Source organism: Planococcus citri, chromosome 1 (assembly GCF_950023065.1).
Source record: "Planococcus citri chromosome 1, ihPlaCitr1.1, whole genome shotgun sequence".
NCBI lineage: Eukaryota > Metazoa > Arthropoda > Insecta > Hemiptera > Pseudococcidae > Planococcus > Planococcus citri.
Window position 1 is genome coordinate 48627378 of NC_088677.1, and position 20109 is coordinate 48647486.

General features: G+C 37.7%; 1 protein-coding gene and 2 long non-coding RNA genes across 5 annotated transcripts in view; 2 read left to right on the forward strand and 1 right to left on the reverse strand.

Moving 5' to 3' along the window:
- sif (still life) overlaps positions 1-20109 on the forward strand; it is a 283631-nt gene that overhangs the window by 182187 nt on the left and 81335 nt on the right. For all 3 annotated transcript variants that reach the window (XM_065345710.1, XM_065345709.1, XM_065345711.1), the window contains exon 16: positions 16767-17034. In XM_065345710.1, coding sequence (XP_065201782.1) covers positions 16767-17034 — 268 coding nt within the window. The remainder of the gene's footprint in view (positions 1-16766; positions 17035-20109) is intronic.
- Positions 1-20109, reverse strand: part of LOC135832459 (uncharacterized) — a 224574-nt gene that overhangs the window by 115033 nt on the left and 89432 nt on the right. The gene's annotated exons all lie outside the window — the stretch shown is intronic.
- On the forward strand, positions 88-13475 carry LOC135832453 (uncharacterized). Its single transcript, XR_010556316.1, has 3 exons — positions 88-1586; positions 1664-1735; positions 11027-13475. It is a non-coding gene; the product is annotated as an uncharacterized LOC135832453 (long non-coding RNA).

Sequence of the window (20109 nt, forward strand, 5' to 3'; positions counted from 1 at the left end):
GAATCTTTAATGCCATTAACGCCGATAAAAAAGAGGTGGAAATTATTTTTGAATTTATTGTTGGTTTATGGAAATGAATAACTCGAGATTTATTTAATTGTTGAAAAAAAAAATCCAGTCTGGTGAAATGTTCCCACTTACAATGCCCACCAATGTATGGTATGGAATAAAGAAGAAATAAATTGCCTTGTTCCTTCAAAAGTATCGATTCGCAAATTTATTTCGCAATTGTGCACATTCTTCGCCATTTTAATCGTATTAACGGGATCGAAATTAGGAAAAGTCGAGTGCATATTTGTAGGAGTGCATTTTGCTGTACAAAAATTTTATTAGAAAGCTGGTGCCAATAAAAACATTGTGGTGGTTTGGGAGGTCTTTACTTTGAGGGAGACCTCCGCAAGACCAGCGTGCATATAATAAGCCCAGGGAACCTAAACTTGCCCGATATCCTTGCGAAAGATATCAAATTGCAGCGATGTTGAGACACCTCATAAATGATCATAAGACCGCTAAATGTTCGTAATATTTTATTCACTTCTCTGGTATAACACACGCGAAGATTTATAATAAAATACACTACACATTATTAAATAAAATACACTTGTAGTATCGACTACAAGCGGAAGCTCTGAACTTGCTACCTTACGCTAGCACCAGTGAAAATATACCTAACGAGCTTTCAAAGCTCAAAGCTCGGAGTGGCGCGTCTCGAACTACTTCGACAGAGTGCACTACTCGTAAGCAGTGCTGCCACTCCGACAGGAACACAACTTCCCTCTAGGTGGAAGCTGCGGGCGCATCCCCTACCGGTACATATGCCCCGCTTCCATTGAAACAGCGTGGACATCGGAGATGCTGGTACATTGAAGCCAAAAATTGGCCAATCGGACAACGGACGGTAGGGCCCCTCTGCCCCGCTTCTATGAACCCGCAGCTTCCAAGATGTTGAATAGCTAGGTTCTTCGGCATCCATCCATGACTTCCAACAAGTCGAATTTTCAATTTTTTTTTTTTTTTTTTTTTTTTTTTTAAACGTCTCTGCTGTTTTTTCACGGCACTAGCGACTTAAAATTACCTTAGATGCAAACAATTTGTCATATAAATATTAAAACAGGTTACATCTTAGTCGCTAAAGTGCTACAAAATTCACAAACACAAAATATTTACATAAAAAGCAGAGAAATGTACAAATTCAAAATAGATAAAAAATGAATCAAAATCTACAATTGTGCAAAAAACACGCGCTGAGCTGCGTATCAACTGGTTCGATGTAAGGCCAAAACTGCGCCAAAAGCTTTGCCAACACGAGATCGATGAACTCTTCTGCTGGAGCAATTAACAGGTACTTTTTTAATTAATTACGCGTTCCGAATCGTATTTCTTGATGTTGAACTAAACAGGGACTTTCTTCTCTTTCTACAGCAACTTTCCCGGATTCAATCAGCATCGAAATAAGCTCACTGGAGCCAAACGGGGATGACTGTTTTCACCAAGGGCAAACGATCCAAAGTTCATTGGTAATTCCAATTGATCAGAGATGCCGGAAAAATACTCCGATGACCGGAAAAGCATCAGAGAAATTACAGGTACGTTAAATCTTGGTTACGATTCATTTTATTTTCTCTAACATGTTGGCGATATTTTTCAACCTCTCTGTTATCAGCCAGCTGACATTTTTCCAAATTGGAAGTTTTCGGAGCTGGAACCGGAATCCTTTTTTATCATCTCTGCTGCAGTAAGTACCCCGTTTTTTCATCTCTATTTTCGCGTACCAAATGATCTTGTTAGCTTTAGATCGTGTCGCGTTCGTTTTCTCTCGTGTTGTGTTGCGTTGATTCCGTGTTATCGTCACGGACAGCTAGCCGCTCGTCGCTATCCCCACACACAGCTGGGAACGTTTGTCTATGTACACTGACAGCTGGCCGGTTGCAAATTTTCCAAGTTCAAAAATTGTGATTTTCTCTCATTTTTTCGCAATTGAAAACCTTCTTGCGCCTTTCTCGACCTGTGATCGAACCTGGATTTTGAACATCTCTATTTTTTGTGAAAAATTACTCGTTCAAAATTCCCCAACACATGCTCACACGATTTTTCAACTTCTCTTGGAAAGAAAAAAAATTTACAATTATTTACAAAAAATTCTAAACCTATGTGAACTAATAGTTACGATTAGTCAAAATAAATTAAATTAAAACTAGTCATAAATTAAACAAGACTAAATTTTATCCGAAGTGCAACTTTGAAAAAAAAAAAATTCTAATAACAAAATGAATAACAACGCTTAAATTAGCACTAATTCCCAAACTATCGCGAAAAATACACAGTACTACTTAATCTGAGCACATCAAATCAACGAATGAAAGCTCTAATGCTACAGTTGTGTATCGGAAATTCCATAACAATAGATGAGTTTTTCAAAATGGCGATTTTAAAGATAAACTTTCACATAGCTAAAATTATCTTACTTTTAATCTCATCAAAAATGTTGCACTCGGAGATGAAAGTATATTAACGCTAAAAGTAGTTGGCCATGAACGTAACAAAAGCTCATTTCTCACTTAGTTTGGCCTTGGATTGATATTTCGTGAAAGCTTTCACAAAATATGCACGTTCGAAACTTTCCAACATCTCTAAGTGAATAAAATTCAAGGTCTTTTTTCGCTTCTTTTTGTTACGAAGATTATCACGGCCATCCGGTGCATTTTTATCTCGCAAGTTCGAGCTTTCAGCGTTGGTAGGTACCTGCTTCGTTCTCGAACGCGTTTCATATCTCTCCCGCGCCGCTTCCCTCTTCTCTTTGTACTCCTCTTCGTCCGGAAACGTTTGTTTGAGACAATCTTCGAGCTTTTTCTCTAGGAGGGGGGGGAGCTTTTTTCGTAATCTCTTTTTTATCTCGCGGAACTCTGCATCGTGTTTTGTAACATCTCTTTTAGGTCTCTCTGCTTCGCAATTTTGGCGGATTTTTTCCAGGGTTTTTTCAGGCTGCTTTCGCGAACCTCTTGGTAAATATTCCGGATCTCTGGGGTCATCGACCTCCTCCTCATCAGTATTTTCTTCTTCCATTTCAGCACTCTGATTTGTGGTTTTTTTCTTCGAAAAATCTCTGATTTTTTCCACCAAATCTCTGTTGTCGAATTTTGATCTCTGCTTTAGGTCATTTTTCAGCTCTTCCAACTGGTTTTTATTGAGGTATGACGTCATTTGGCGAGTGTTAACAATCTGCTCGTCGGTAGGGTCAGCTACATTTTTGACCATGTAACAATTGCTACCTACATGCTGTTCAACTGTATATGGACCATAGCGTTTTTGAAATAGCTTTTTTGAAAGTCCTTTTTCATATGATGACAGACGATGAGAAGTTAACATGACCAATTCACCATTTTCAAAAATGGTAGGGGGCCCATGTAATTTATTGAAAGCGACCTCATTATTTATTCTCTGCTGCATTCTTTTTTCGCGAATGAAATTCACTAAAGCCTGCTGCTGGGTCATATTTTCAATATTCTCATCAACCACTTCTTGGGTATATACAGCCTTTCTGGCCAATTTGTCAGCTACGAAATTATTATGATCGTATTTTCTCGCCCTTACATGTCTCAACTCGAACTCCTTGAATTCTTTAGAGAGTTCAATGACCTGCTGGAATGCTGCTTTGTGATGAACTGGTTTTTTGTTGGTGTTTTTCCAGTTATTTTCTACCCATCTCTTTGAATTGTGATTTACTGCAGTGACCAAGTAGTTAGAATCCGAAAATACTTTGAGCTTCTCTATCTGGTTTTTTAGGGCAATTTCCATCGCTTTTATCAACGCAATGATTTCTGCCAAATTATTCGAATTTTTGTATTCTGGGTGCACAACTCTTTCCGAAACGTTGAAGTCTCCACTAGGTGTCCAACTGATTCCGATACCCGCTATTGCTTCATCTGTGCCATTTTGGGAACAAGCTCCATCTACAGCTACCCAGACAAATCCTTTTTTATCAACAATGAGCTTTTTTTGATCCATTTTGAGTTTTAGAGCTTCTTCTGACGTTATAGATGGAACATTATTGGCACGTTGCTCTTCTCGTAATTTACTCAATTCGAATTTGGCATTTATTCCAATGTTAGGTACTGGCAAATCTTGAGCCAAGTTATCAGGAATTCCCCAAACTTCATTTGGCTTCACTCCGAATTCAGTAGGTGTATTATTTATTTCATTTTCCACCTGCTTGGCATATTTGTGCCAACCATGATGAGTATAATCGAAGTCCTCTGCTGATTGGTTGATTTTTACTCTCAGCCTATCGCCAATTATTCTCATTGTTCTTTCCACTAAGCTTGATTGTGGATTATACTTGGTAGTGTGGCCAATTTTCACACCGTAGGACCTGAGTAAATCGTTCCAAGTATCACTTACAAATTGAGTACCATTATCAGTGATCACTTTGCGCACCTTGTGCCCCAGTTTCTTTATCTCTTCGAGTATCTCTTTCATCGCTTTTGAGACCTCTTCTTTAGTAGCCACAATCAGGGTTTTGAGCCACACTTTGGCAGTGAATACACACTTTACTACTAGCATGTATTTTGGGTCCTTGGCTTTGTTGGCGATTTGGCCAATTAAATCAGCTGACAAGACATCTGCTATGCCATAAGACTCAATTTGAGCATACTCTAGCTTCTTTTTCTGCCCAAAGTTCTTATTATGCTTGCAATCGAGGCATTCGCTTGTGGCCAATTTTGCAGATTTTGGCACATTTGGCGAATAATACATGCGTCGAAATATCGAGTCAATTTTGGCAGCTCCCACATGACCATATTCTTCATGTAAGTACATTATGGTATCTTTGTACAATTCATCAGGCATGCATGGCACTTTAGATCCATCTTCTCTGATTCGATACAGTATTTTGACACCTTCTTCTTCTTCCAAAATGACATATTTTTTCTCGAGCTGTTTCTTCGCTTTTCTCTGCTTGGAAGTCATGTCAATCTCGTTTGCTTGAAGTCTCCGAATGACTTTTGACCAATTTTCATCTCTGTTTTGGTACAAGTCCAGCCTCTTAAGACAATCAATCAACTGCTCCTTGACCAAATCTTTGTAAACAACGCCAAGTGGCACCATATGAGTCCAATTCGTGCTGTATAGGGTCAATTCAGGTGCTTGTCTATCCCACCATTTTCCAACTCTTTTTGGCAGGTCATAAACAAGGTCGTGGCAGTTAAAATGCGTTATCCACGCCGCTGCTTTGCGATGTATTTGAGCCAATGTGTTAAATCGGTGCACAACTGACATTATGTCCTTTCTGACATGCACAGTATATCCATGAAGCCACATTTCGAGTTTTTTTAATGCATTCGCGAGTGAGTACATCTCTTTCTCTATTATTGTGTACTTCTTTTGGTGCTCTTTAAATGTGTTGCTCACAAACAGCACAACGTGATCTACGCCATCTTTGTCTTTCTGGTATGCCACCGCATTCATGGCATCTTGGGTGAAACTCGTTTCTAGGTAGAAATCTGCACCATCAATGGGAGTGGCTAATTTGAATTCTTTACGATACTCGTTTTCCAACATCTCTAATGCATTTTGCTGCTCTTCACCCCACTTGAAGTTTTCTTTTCGAGTCACTTCATAAAGTGGCACTGCTAGCTGCTGATAATCTGCGATGAAGCGCTTGTAGAATCCAACAATTCCCAAAAATGCCATAACTTCTTTTTCATTTTTGAGTTTGAATTCGCCTTTCTTGTTGGTGTGCTTCTTTTTGAATTCATCAAGCTTTTGGAGCTTTTTATTTTGCTTCAAAATTGCCCCAGGCTGGAGTTGAAAACCAAGATGGTTGATACTTTTCTTGAAAAACTTTGATTTTCTTGGATTGAGCCTAAGTCCATTGTCTCTGATTATTTTCAGTGTATCAACTAGTAATTCCATCATCTCTTCGAAAGTCATTGCCTTGAGTAGCACATCGTCTACGTACTTCGTTCTGCCTTTTTTTGCTTTCATGATAGTATTTATCATTTTCACAAATAACGCAGATGACACTTTCAATCCATATGGCACCCTTATAAACTGGTGGACTTCTCCATCTACTATGAAAGCACAATACTTCCTATATGCTTCATGTAGTACCATCTGCCAAAATCCTGCCACAAAATCGAGGCAACAGTACATTTTGGCACGTCCGTCTGTTGTTATAATTCTATCAAGCAATGGAGCTTCATTGTAGTCATTTTCGAGTATAGGGTTCAATTCCATAGGATTCAAGCATAATCTCACCTCGCCATTTTTCTTGATATTTGCTACCAGCGCATTGATGTAAGGTGAGGTCGAAGGTTCAACGATCTTTTTGGCTATCATCACTCTGAGAGCTTCTCTCACGAGTGGCATCTGTTTGTTAGATGGAGTATACTTCGGACCATGGAATCTTTTGATATTCTTGGGATCCTTGAATCTCAATTTCATCGGCGGTCCTGTCCATTTTCCCGGATACTTGCTGAACACACAGGCAAATTCTTTGAGTATGTCAAATGCTTTTTTAGCCTGTTTCTTCGTAATGGTTTCTTCATTTACAGCTTGTTCCAAATCCGATCTCAGTGTTTCCAAAAATACTTCTGGACCATCGTCCACATCTTCAGGCTCCATTTCCTGGTACTTATCAGCTGTGTTTGCTCTTTTGGATATGTGATCAATTTGCTCAACGCTCTTTTTCTTTACTCTGATTCGTCTGAGTGTAATCTTCTTTTTGTACTCCTCCTCAGTCATAAAGTTGAGTGTTTCAATCTTCTCTTGGCCTGGAGGGCAGCATGTGGCTCTTTTGTTTTCCACATCAGTCTTAATTCCAAGTACCTTCATGGTTTTGGTACCAATTATAAAAGTCTGATTACACCCTTTCATAATATAAAATGGAATTTTGAGCTCGCAATCTCCAAATTTGAGTTTTGGCACAATCACATATCTGTATGTTTCTACCTTTGAATCGTCAGCTAAACAGCACACAATAGGTTTTTTCAGCATGATATACTGAACGCTGTCATAGTGATCTCTGAGCAGGATGTTCGCAGTTTCTTCTGATATTACATTAGGGGTTGCCCCTGTATCGAGCTGCGCTGGGTAGGTGGTGCCATCCATCGTAAGTGGCACTACACACGTGTCAAATTTATCTTTTTCTCTGAGGATTTGCTCTCTAACTCGAGCCTCAATTTCCTCTCTGCGTAGCGGTGGTTTAGGTGTAAGAGGTTGCTGGATTGAATTCATTGAAGTTCCTGCTGTCGGTTGTGCACTCTGAGTTGTGTCTTGAGGCACATGTGTTGAATTTTGAGATATACATGTTGTGTTGGGGGGCTTAGGCGTTGCCCCAGTCACGTGATTGACTGTTATTTTTAACTTCTCTGATGCCCCAGCGGATTTAACAGGTGTTTGCAACGTCTCTGATAAGTTTCGTTCCTCCTCATGAGGGGAGGGGATTCCTATCTTGTTGAGTAGCTTTTGGAGCGCTTGAGGTTTCATGAACTTTTTTAACTTCTCTATTTTCTTTACAGCATCAGCGACTTCCTTTTCGATGTTTTTAGGAATGTCTGAGTTTTTCTTTTCGATCAGGGTTTTCTTCTTTACTATTTCATATTGCAAGCCATCTTCCTCAGTTATAACTTCTCTACTCTCTTCAGTCTGAGTGCCATGTTGCTCAGTGCCATTCTCAGGAGATTTCTTCTGATGCCAATCATAATTGTACATTTTATCCATCTCTTGGAATAACTCTGTTTTGCGTGCAAATCTTGGATAATATCTGCCATTTTTTCTGCTCAAATGGAATTTATGCATCACTGGCATCATGTTGTAATCTTTATCAACTCGAAATTGACGTTTAGACTGATCTTGTGAGTCTCTTTTCAAGTCCAAAAATAAGGCAGCAGGAGACCACCAAAATGACACAACATCATCTTCCAGTGACTCTAGCGCTCTTCTGTATGCAAAGTACTTGTCCATTGATACTGGATTACTTGCAGAAGTTTTTGGCTTTACCAGTGGAAACAGCAAAACAATTTTCTCAAATCCTTTCTGCTTTAAATTCTCCACAATTTGCTTTGCATAATTTTTCACAACACTCGAAGCCATGTCTGAGTAGTTCAGTTCATATTGAGCCAGTGATAGAATGGCTTTTTTCTTCGTAAAGGTGGCTGCTCTGATGGCTGTTTTCAGATCGCTGATGTTGATCTGTTCTTTGAGATAAGGCTGAGTGATTTCAGACCTTCGTCGTGGTATTATATTTGCTAAAAATACAGCGAGTGAATCTCCAATGAGTTCAAACTCTTCTTGTGGTAGCTCATGGAATTGCTCCACTTGTGCTAATTTGCACGCGTCAGCTACTCGTTTCCCGACGGCAATCCTGCTGAATCAATTGATCCCTCAGGTGAGGTAGGGGGGGACTGTTGCTCCTCTGAGCTTTCATTCTCTGATGGTGTTTCTTCCTTGTTTATTTGATTAACACCATGTGTCTTTTCCTTCGGTTTTTTATACTTAGACTCATCTTTTCTGTCTTTTTGGTAAGTTTTGGCAGTCTCTGATTTGGTCTGACTTTTGTTTTTATCGTAGCTATGCTTTTTATACTTGTCAGTTGTGCGCTCGCCTTTGTTTTCATTGATATTATTCCGCACTGTTTGTGAATTGGAACGCCTATCAGTGCCGCCAAAACTGGATCGGCGATTCTCTGACCTTTGTTGCACATTTCGAGTCTGAGTAGCAGGCCTTTCTGGTTCAGGTGGTCTCTGAGCAAACTCTTCAACACGAGTCATTCCATTCAGTCTTTTCTCGAAAATGTTGATATCTTGCAATTCAATCTCAGTAAAACGTGGTCTAAGACTGGGTGTCATTTTGTAGTATATCATCATAATGATATCCTCGAATGGTGAATTCGTTGTTTTGAGCACTTTCAGCCATATCATCAATTCTGAGCATTGTGTGGTCGAAGATGTTTTGCACACTGGCATATTTCTGAAGTGATTTCTAGCCTCATTTTGTCTCTGAGGACCCCAAGCACAATCGATGAAATCTTTTCTCAATTGGTAATAATCAGTATTATTTTCTTGCAAATCTTTCCAAGGTGCCATATGAATCAGCTTATCATCAATCAGGACCATTAGGGCATCGCAATACTGGCTTTGGGATACTTGGTATGGCTGCATACGTCTTTCAAATCGGTGCAAGAAGTTGTAAACTTGGTACTTATTATCTTCCGAATATCTTACCCCAAATTCACGCAATCTGTCTGGTCTTATGTTGAAATTTGAATTCCCAAATCTGATTCTATAATTCAGTTTACGTTCTGGGGGGTTGTTTTGCTGCTCACGTTCAGCCTGAATCCATCTAGGATCAATCTGCACTTCTTGATCGTCGTCGTTTCCGTGTCGATCATTCGCTCGATTATCGCGTCGATCATCTCGTCGATCATCTCTGTTGTCGCGATTATAGTTACTGCTATTACTGCTGCCGTCGAAGCTGTTACGATTGTTGTTGTTATAATCACTGCTTCGATCGCTATTTCGATCATCTCTGTTATCTCGATCATTTCTGCTGTCTCGTCGATCACGGCTGCCTCGATCGTTGTTTCTATTATCTCTGTTATCTCGATCGTTGTTTCGGTAATCTCTGCTATCTCGATCATTTCGATGGTCTCGATCGTTGTTTCTATCATCTCTGTTTGATCGTGATTCTCTTGACGATGATCTATCGCGATTAGGTCTGTTATCATGCGTTCGATAGCTATTGTTACTGCTACCATTGTTGCCACATCTCTCGTTACTGCGGCTGTCGTTATCGGTGTTGCCCCTGTAGGGGGCGGGGGACCTTGATCGATCTCTAGATCCTCTCCTTCCTCGGAAAAGATCTGCGCCTTTGCCTGGATTTACACTGCTGCGACTGGCAGTGTTATCGGCATTGCTACTGTTTACGTTGTGCACAACTGTCGGCACAACAGGGGGCTGGTAGGGTGGTTCTTCTGGATCATGAAGCTCTGCTATGAAACCATCAACGTGATCTTTCCATGATAAATACTCGGCTCTTTCGATCTGCATATTTTCTTGATCTTCTAAGTACTGCATTTGAATCTGATGCATTAAATTACTCATGTACATATTTCTCTCTTTCATTTTGTTTATAATGAGCACGTGAGAGGTGAGTACTCGATCAGTAGTTTCCCTGTAGGCTCTGAAGGTTGTTCTCATCTCTGATCTTAGGTCATTGATCCTCTTCTCGTGATCTTTTTTGAGATCTGATTTCATTCTGGCCATTTGAGCACGTAGCTCTAGATATAAGTGACCTACATCCTCTCTGGTTCTTGAAATCGCCTTTTCAGAGTCAACTACTCGACTACTAATGGTGTCTTCATTTTTATCGTGATTATCAGATGCAGCATAGGCCCATTTTCGAAAAATTAACTCGTCCTGAGATAATGGTGCTGGATATTGCTCATCAGGCTTTTTCTCAATTTTCAAATCAATTTTCTTCTCAAAATTCACAGGATCAAAACTGCAAATTTGGGCCATTTTGGATTCAGCAATATTTTTTAAACATCTCTCTGATCGGTTTATTTCATCTTCGAGTTCATACTCCAGTTCAATTTGGTTTATCGATGCATCAGGATTTTCGAATCCTGACATCAGTGCACTGCTTCCAGCTATAGCTTCGTCGGCACCATTCGCATCTATTTCGTCTAAGTCAGTTTTTAAAAAATCCAAATCACCATCTTCGAGTGCTTCCTGATATTCCTGGGAATCGATCCGAATTTCAGCACTCCGCCATTCCCTTCTCTGATCCAAAATGTTCTCGTGCAAGCTGCGCAATAATTTTCGATCTCTAATTTTAGGTGGCTTCGATTTGGGTGTTTTTTGAATTCCTAATTGTTCACGGCGTCGAAAATCAGCATCTTTCGCAGCATTTCTGGTCGAACGTCTCAGCTGCTTTTTTCCGTTATTCTGATTTTCATTTAAACATCTCTGATTTTCATTTACACATCTCTGATTTACGCCGTCACTGTCATATTCTCTGATTTCAGGTCGCAATTGTGTCACACGTGTATCCAAGTTGATCGATGGAAAACTGGATCGTCGCGAATTGTCAATTCCAGGATTTGGAGAATTATTTTCAGCCGTCATCTCATATAATCGTCGCATCCGTTCAGGTAATAATTCAAGAAATTCATCCGATAAATATTCCAAATTATTCGTAGCCATTATCGAACTTTGTAACTTCTCTGTTTCAGGTACGTGGTACAAGCTTTTACAACGTTCGGCGCTTGACCTTGAGCTTTCGTGTCAAGCTTGTTCAACTGTGCTCGGTTTTTCCAAACCAAAGCTTGTCGAACTTGGTATGAAAGCTCTATTTATTACGCGATTTTCGACACTTTTTCGCGATTTTTTCGAGAATAAAAACTCACGTACCTGTTCTGATGAACGTTGCGGTCGCCAAGTTGACCGTTGGTTGATTGTTGCAGTCGCCTGGTTGACTGGTTGGTCGCCTCGTTGACCAAATTGGACCGAAATTTTTCCGAATAAACGATAAAAAAAATTCGCGATTTCTTCGAATCGTCTCTGTGAGGTGAAACCTCAAATGGAAAACTAGTTTCCAATGCAATAAATTGCAATTTGCGTCTTACGAGCGCAATTGTAGGCTAGGCCTGAGAACACGCGGTGTGCCTCGTTTTCGACTAAAACGTCTCTGCTTGCGCCTAAATATTGCAATAAATGCAATTTTGAAAAGCCCTGGGTTAGAGAACCACGCTTGGGCGCCAAATATGTGGTGGTTTGGGAGGTCTTTACTTTGAGGGAGACCTCCGCAAGACCAGCGTGCATATAATAAGCCCAGGGAACCTAAACTTGCCCGATATCCTTGCGAAAGATATCAAATTGCAGCGATGTTGAGACACCTCATAAATGATCATAAGACCGCTAAATGTTCGTAATATTTTATTCACTTCTCTGGTATAACACACGCGAAGATTTATAATAAAATACACTACACATTATTAAATAAAATACACTTGTAGTATCGACTACAAGCGGAAGCTCTGAACTTGCTACCTTACGCTAGCACCAGTGAAAATATACCTAACGAGCTTTCAAAGCTCAAAGCTCGGAGTGGCGCGTCTCGAACTACTTCGACAGAGTGCACTACTCGTAAGCAGTGCTGCCACTCCGACAGGAACACAACTTCCCTCTAGGTGGAAGCTGCGGGCGCATCCCCTACCGGTACAACATCGATAAGCAAATCATGAATGGAAAGGAATGATATTGAAAAACAGCATTTTTCTGAAAGTACGAGGTAGGTTTCAAGTTTTCAGATCATGTAGGGTAAAGTACCCAGTGGTTGCACCTTTTTGAACCAAATTTCCATGTACCATAGTTCTTAAAAATTTCCATATTCTGCCAATCTTTTTTTTTCTCAAATTTTCCAGCAGAACATTTGGGACTGACCTTCTGCTACATTTTGATCCACATTTCACCCTAATTCATCAGTATAATTAATCTGTGAAGTTTATTTATCGAAAAAACTGCATTTTTTCCTCAATTAAATTGACACACGATTTCCAGTGATTAACAACCCAGTGGCTGACACATTTAGAACCTAATTTCCAAACGCTCTCGATACCTTTTCCCAAACAAGCACCCATTGATTGAAAAAGGTGATTGTCAACCACTGGTACCCTGTCAACATGGGTAATTCAGCCTACTTCGACTGAAGAAAATATGTACCTACCACAATATTCTTGGCAGAATTAAAATTGACTCAATTTTGGGTCCAAGATTATTCAAAAAAATTAGCTCAAATATCCTAAGCTATGCAAAATTTTTTATCTACATATGTACATACATGTAGGTACTGCACTACCATAATTCTTTTTCCACTTTGCTCACTTTGAGGTTTAAATCACCAATGATATGATTGTTTTAATGCGTTTCTGGTTCAACCACGTCCCTTTCCTCCAATCATTCTACCTATTTCAACCATCGAACTGACGCAAAAATTGAACAGCCAAAGTACGAGTAACACAAAATTACAAAATTCCCTTACAGAATATCAAGCTTATCATTACTTTGTACATATGTATAACTACAAGCTAGTGTATATAGAAAGTAAGTACGTTGATTACATACGAGTACACATGAAATCAGACAAGCGCCCAAGGAGAGGTTTAAAACAAAACACAGTTCAGTTTGTAGGTACAATGGTTTCGGAGAAGAAAAAACTGTACCCTTCGCAATTAAATTAGTAAAATAGTAAAATGAATAAAAGGTTCCGCACGAATATCACTTATAAAATACGCTTCAGTCTGATGACTAGACTGACGTCAGAGCGTAATTGTTGCAGAAGTAATGCGGTGTTACGAGTCTGCAGAAGTAGAAAAATCTCTCGAATACGTATGTACCTTGAAGCAAACTGTTAGAAGTAAACATACAACGGCACGGGAAACAAATTTGATAAAGAAAATAAAAAAAGAGCTAACATATTACCGGTTAAATTTCCATACGAAGTAAATAAAGGTGGAAATGTGCTAGAGTTTAAATCAAATCCAGACGAAAAGGTGGTTTCACTATTTTGTAATAAAATGTTTTTTTTTCTCTCATCCCCTCTCGATGAGATATCGTAATTTTTACCGAGCAAATAAGGTAGTAATAATTTAACAGTAGGGAAAACGTGGCCTAAGGTTTTTTTTCCCGCGTATAACAAGAATTTATTTTTAAATGGGATATGTAGGAGGTAGTAAGAGGATAAATTGCGATAGCTGATGGTAATAAGAATGTATTATGGGCGTGCGACACAAGTATAGAGAGAAGTGCGATTGAAATAAATTTATTTTATTTGCTGCAAAAGTGGCACCCAAGTACCACCTCTTTGGAACTTGTTTTATTTACCATGTTCCATACTTCGGAGAGTTTCTCGCCATAAGGTCTCGCTCCCGGATAAAAATCATTTTTAAGGTGAGTTTTTAGCCGAAAGCGAATATCTTCTCGAGGTTGTATCCGCGGATGGCATTTCGATTGTATAAATTCGACTCGTGCAGCCGTGAATTCGGTAGTTTTTACGGCGTGCCGCATTTGTTGAATTAAATTTTATTGCAAGCGCTCAAAAGTACGCAAAATTCGCAGCTTTTAAAAGTATAAAATGTGAAAAAAAAATTTACACAATATTAACACCCAAAAATGCTTTTTTCATTGTCGCCGAAAAAAGGGCATAAAAAATTGAAAAATATAACTATCGTACGACGTTTTTCACGGCGATATTTTAACGCAGCACCGAAACAAAGTGATACTCAACTTGCGGTTCGTGAACCTTTCAACCGTTCGTTTACGAGCAAGTGTTTAAGCAAAGGTGAAAGATACAGGTGTCAAAAGTTATCATTTTTCCGACTCGCATCGTGAAATAATTTGACACGTGTAGGTAGGTAGGTAGGTAGGTAGGTAGGTAGGTAGTACGTATGTACGTGCATCGTGTTTAAATCTATTAGTTTAAAATCAACGTTTTCATGCTGCTGAGCTAAAATTCACCGACAACCAATTACCATAATTCTTTCAGAATGGGCGAATTTCATTTCCTTATCAAATCGAATAATTACATCAAATTACTATATTTGGATTTGGACGAAGGTGTTTTACCGACGATGATAATTTCATTAGGAATTTTCACCATGTAGGTACTCGGAACGCTAAACGTTTCAAACGTCGTAAATAATTTGTTCGACGATGCATCCTCATACTTTTTTCCCCAGAAAATATTTCATTAACTTCAAATTCGATTATTTCTTTCGACGTTGTGTTTTATACTCGTAGTTCAACAAAATACATCTTTATAGAGAAATTTTTCTTTTGAAAATCACGATTCATTGATTTCTTTTTTTCGCTCTTCAAAGCTTAACGAGAAATTTATTTACGAAAAATATTTCGATTTGAAAATATTTTTCAATCGATTTTTAATGAAATAAGTACCAGAAAAAGCGAATTTATAACGTTTTGATTGCTGCATTTTTCCTTCAGAGCCTCAGAGGAAAATCGACCTCCGATAACTTAACTTAATTAAGATTTCTGTCTCCACCAACAAAGCAAATTACAATATGTTAATTTTTGCATAAGATAGAACAAGATTGTAATTTTTTAAATGCAACCTATTTTTTGATATTTTTCCAACAAACCAAGCTCATTAGCATATTCCATTTGGAAAAGAAATTGACTACGTTTTTAATAAGGAAATGGTTAGTCTAATTTTTCCTCGTCGTACCTACTTATTCAGAAAATGTATTTCTCGAATGAAAATTAGAACGATTTTCTTCAAATTAAGATAATATTGTAATCTGAAATGACCAATTTTTACCGCGATGAAATGGCTTAATTTTTGTGTAATCTCGTATTATTTCTCGAGCCGGGAACCACAATAAAGCTGAAAACAAATCGAGATTTTTTTTTTTTATTTTTCATAGCGCAATATCTGTACGATATTTTCTGACGAGATGGTAATAAGAGAAGAGGGGTTGAGAATAATTCCCTTTCGAATACCTACAACAAAAATGAAAAAAAGTTTGAAGCTGCTAGTGTTGGTTAAAACGTCGATTATTTTCACTCGAAAATTTCGAGAACTGGTACCAGCGAGCGGTACCTCTCCCTATACCTATGATAAATTCTCAAATAACCCTTATCCCTTTTCTCTTTGTACATACGGAAGAAGGTTATTGTACCCATACCCAATTAGGTCAAAATTCTGCGCAAACAAAATCATTATCAAAAATGTAAGCAAGGAGATTTCATCTTCTACGATCGGAAAAGGAAATAGAAAACGGCATAATAAATCACATTTGTAATCAAGCCCAAAAACATCAAAATTTGTACGGACATCGGAAATAAAAATACAGCATTGAATAAGACGCTAGATGAAAAACTATGTACACATAACGCTCACGATGTGAATTTAGGACTAGAATAGTTATCTAGCGTTGTATGCCCGGAATAATAATAAGCCATAATGATTGCCTACTCAGTTCGCCGTAAATTTGGCAGTGCATTTGTGAACTAAACAATACGAAACGTTGAAGAATACATATATAAGATTGGCTACGCGTATAATCGAAACGTGACATCCCAAAAGATTAAAATCTAAATTTAAATTTTCAATGAAACCTAATGAGTATATCGCGTATTTGTTAACGCCTAACGAAAATGGGTAATGAAAAAATAAGGAAGAAAAACACGAACGTGTTCAAAGTTTGCAAAATTTCTCTCGTATCAGAATGCGAACACGTAATATGTAGGTACTGAAACGCTTAAAGCATCGGGCAAAAATATCGGTCATTTTTCCACAGTGCAACGAAAAATAAGTTGAATTAGCGTTATTTATTTAATAATTACTCGAATATGATAAAAATGAAGATTAACTTTATCGGCATTCTGTTTAGGGATAATTCAAAATGTGGTAACGTTGTTGCTGGTATATCACGTACGCGAACCATTGAAATTCTGCGGGGAACGCCTTTTAAATAGGGCATTAGAATTACACGACCATTGCTCGTAATAATATAATAATTATTAAGCTTTTTCTACGCGTTATTCCACCGCGCGTAATTTTCCGCATACGTGTTTTCTTCGAATAGAATTTATATTGTATATACATTTTTTTTTCGCCAACAATAAATAATGTAACCGCCGGATACGTGCAAATGTAGACGACAATTCGGTGGTAAAAAAATATTCGGTCGAATGGGCCCGCTCACACGTAACTGTCACTTATTGTGGGTAAATTTTTGTTTGCAGATTTTTAAGCGTGAAAAAGTGGCTGCTGAGAAAAAAGAAACAAATAGAATTAGCGAGAAAACGAGGCTGGAAAGGTTACTGGGTCTGTCTGAAAGGCACGACGCTGTTATTTTATCCGTGCGACTCAAGAGAAAGACATTCGCCGGATGCTGCTCCGAAGCATTTAATCATCGTGGATGGCGCCATAATGCAACCGATTCCTGAACACCCAAAAAGAGATTATATATTTTGCCTGAGCACCGCTTTCGGAGACGCTTATTTGTTTCAGGTAATTTAACTTTTCACATTTTGGACAATTCATAATGGTAATTGTTGCTGTTGGCATTTACGTTACCATTTTCATTCTATACTGCCTCAGCCAGATGAATCGTGCACTATGTAGGTATGTACCTATCTACAATACCTACATACATACATGCATAAATGGATTTTAATTGTTGTCGGATGATATGTCAACACGACACGTTCCGCGTTCTACATATGTAGGTACTAAACGTAAATAGGTACATATATTTTTCTTCGTAATGCAAATACTCGAGACAGAGATACCAAGGTGTAGGTTTTTTCCCCTTCGCAATATATCTCAAATTGAACGTTATGCTGTTTAGCACGAAGTCGAGAAAAGAACTTCCTTATGTATTTTGATGAAGTGAAACAAATTTCCAAATGGAAATTCAAATTATTGGTATTCGTTTTTTATTTGCCGTATTTTTCTCCTACTATACCAAGTACTATATTTTTATTACCAATCATCGCAAAACGCGTTATATTTACATCGTTTTTCCTTCTTTTTCCCCCATCGAATGGCTGGAAATTAAATTCGAATTTTCTTTCGTCCTATGAAAAGTGTATTTTATTACCAGCGTAATTTTTTTACCTTATAAATCGATTCGAACTAGACATAGAAATACAATTTTTTTTTCATTTAAATGTCAAATTCAACTTATTATTCATCGTAATGCAGCAAATTTAAATCATAATTTTATCTTAAAATCACCACCTAAGCCTACATCGTCATCGTACTCGTATTTTCAACCAGCTACATGATGCGTAGGTAGATATTTTACATCTCAAGCTTTTTGGTTGCCATAATTGAACCTCAAACTTTTCTGGCTTTTTCCTCTCCTGCACTCCTACCCACTACTTTTCATCAAATTTTCAGTCAAGTTTTCGTTTATTTTTCAAAAATGACTATTAACACAACGAACATTTCCTGAATATTTATTTAAGAAATTCACTACTTCTATAAAAATTTCAACGACCTGCTTTGAAAACTTGTGATTTTCAATTCATCACGAGAGTGATAAAATTATAAAGGAAGCTTTACTGCACTGAAAAAAACGGGAGTAATGATTTAAATGTTTGTAGTATAATTTTACTGTAATTTCCGAAACTTTTAACCACAAAAAAATCATCAACTGTAAAACAATAAAGCGAAGCTCAATGCAAACGGATTCAACTCTCTGGATGCATATATAATAAAATGAACAAAAGACCGTATAGATAAATCCATGGACATTATACTTTTATACAAATGGAATGTATGGATTGTTAGTTCTTCACGAAAAATGAGCGAGTTTTGATCAGGGACTGAAAGCTAGCCGAAAGCTGAAAGCCAAAAGCCGAAAGAAGCCGAAAGTTTCATATTTGTCATCAACTTTTGGAAGTTATAAGCTAGCCAAGTTTCATTTTGAAAAAGTCAAAAGCCAGTTAGAAGTTTCATTTATTTTTATATGGCTTTTTACCAAGCTTTTTTTTATGGTTTTGATTGCATTTTTTGAAATTTTTTTTGTTGAGAAATTGAGAAATTGGCTCCAAAGTATCGATTTTATAATTCTGAAAATGTGAAATTTTCATTCGTTTACGGGAAAAATTGAATCAAAATTCACCATTTAGACAAGTGATCCATAAGTAACAAATGTAACATCTATGAATACGGCGCTTAGTTATTTTTTATTCAAAATTTCAGCTTTAGCTGATTTTTAGAAAAGCCGAAAGCTAGCCAAAAGATAGCCGAATTAATTGCTAAAGCCAAAAGTTTCAGTTTTTTCGTTTGGAAGTTAGAAGCCGAAAGTTAAGTTTCATTTTGAAGCTTTCAGTCCCTGGTTTTGATACTCGCTGTTTTGGAAAACCTGGAATTAGCGCATGCGCAATGTGTTTGCAACGCGTATAGACGCACACATGTCGTTGCGATCACTGTGAGTTGCGTATGAAGTATGTAGTAAAAATTTAACATGCGCCAAATCGGTCCAATTCCTGATTTTCCAGAACAGCAGGGGAAAAAGTCGTCGATTTGAACTAGCAGTCCATATTCCTACAAGTATAATGTCTATGGAAAATCTGAATTCCGAATACGCTTGAAAAATTGCCAAAATGAATTACAACATTTAACTTTGTATCAAAATATTGGAACGATGCGATCCAACGTTATAATCCAAAAACAAGCTTCTAGCAGGAACAATAACATAAATGGATACTTCTGAAATTCAAAAGACCAAATTCTTGGCATTTTTACAAACCAAGTAACTTTTTCAATACAGTACATGACTTTTTCCCTCTCCAAAAAATTGAAGGTATAACACGTCTATATTTTAATAACTTCACAGATTCTTCAATGAAACATCCAAACTGCTAAATAAAATATACAGTGCAAATAAAAAAGCAATCCGCTTAAGCACTGAGCACATCAAATGCCAAGGTTTTTGCAAAATAAAATTCTCAGGATGAATGAAAACAACTTACAATAGCCTTCTTCTCAGAAACCATACAGAACATTCTTAGTACACGTATGTAAGTATGTTTGCCTAACCTCCGAGTCTCGGGGTAAAAACACGACGAAAAATTTTTATTTCAATTTTGATCATTTTTCAACTTTGTGGCATTTAATATCTACATACAATAAATGGGGAACTGACTCTCGAGGTCCTGGACAACAGATATAAGCCAAAATTTTAGATGGGGTACCTAGGTACATAATAGGTATCATCAGATAATTTTTCGTAAATCATTTTTAAAAAATCAATTAGCAATACGTGATTTATTGGTAGGTAACTTTGGAAAAATCATTTGTAATTTTAGAAACTTGCCGAAAAACATACGAGTATTCACGATTTAAAACTTTCCTTGTACATAGAAAAGACTTCTTCGTCCCATTTTTATTGGGTTCTGTTGCCAGATATCCACTGGCGTGATCGAGCAAAGTTTCATAGCTGCTCCATCACCATTTTTTCAAAGTAGACCATGGGATTCAGAATTTTTCCCAGACAGTATTCTTCCTATCTGTTTGTAAAATAAAAAGAATAAAAAGAACTCACTAAAACACACATTCCGCCTTATATCTCTC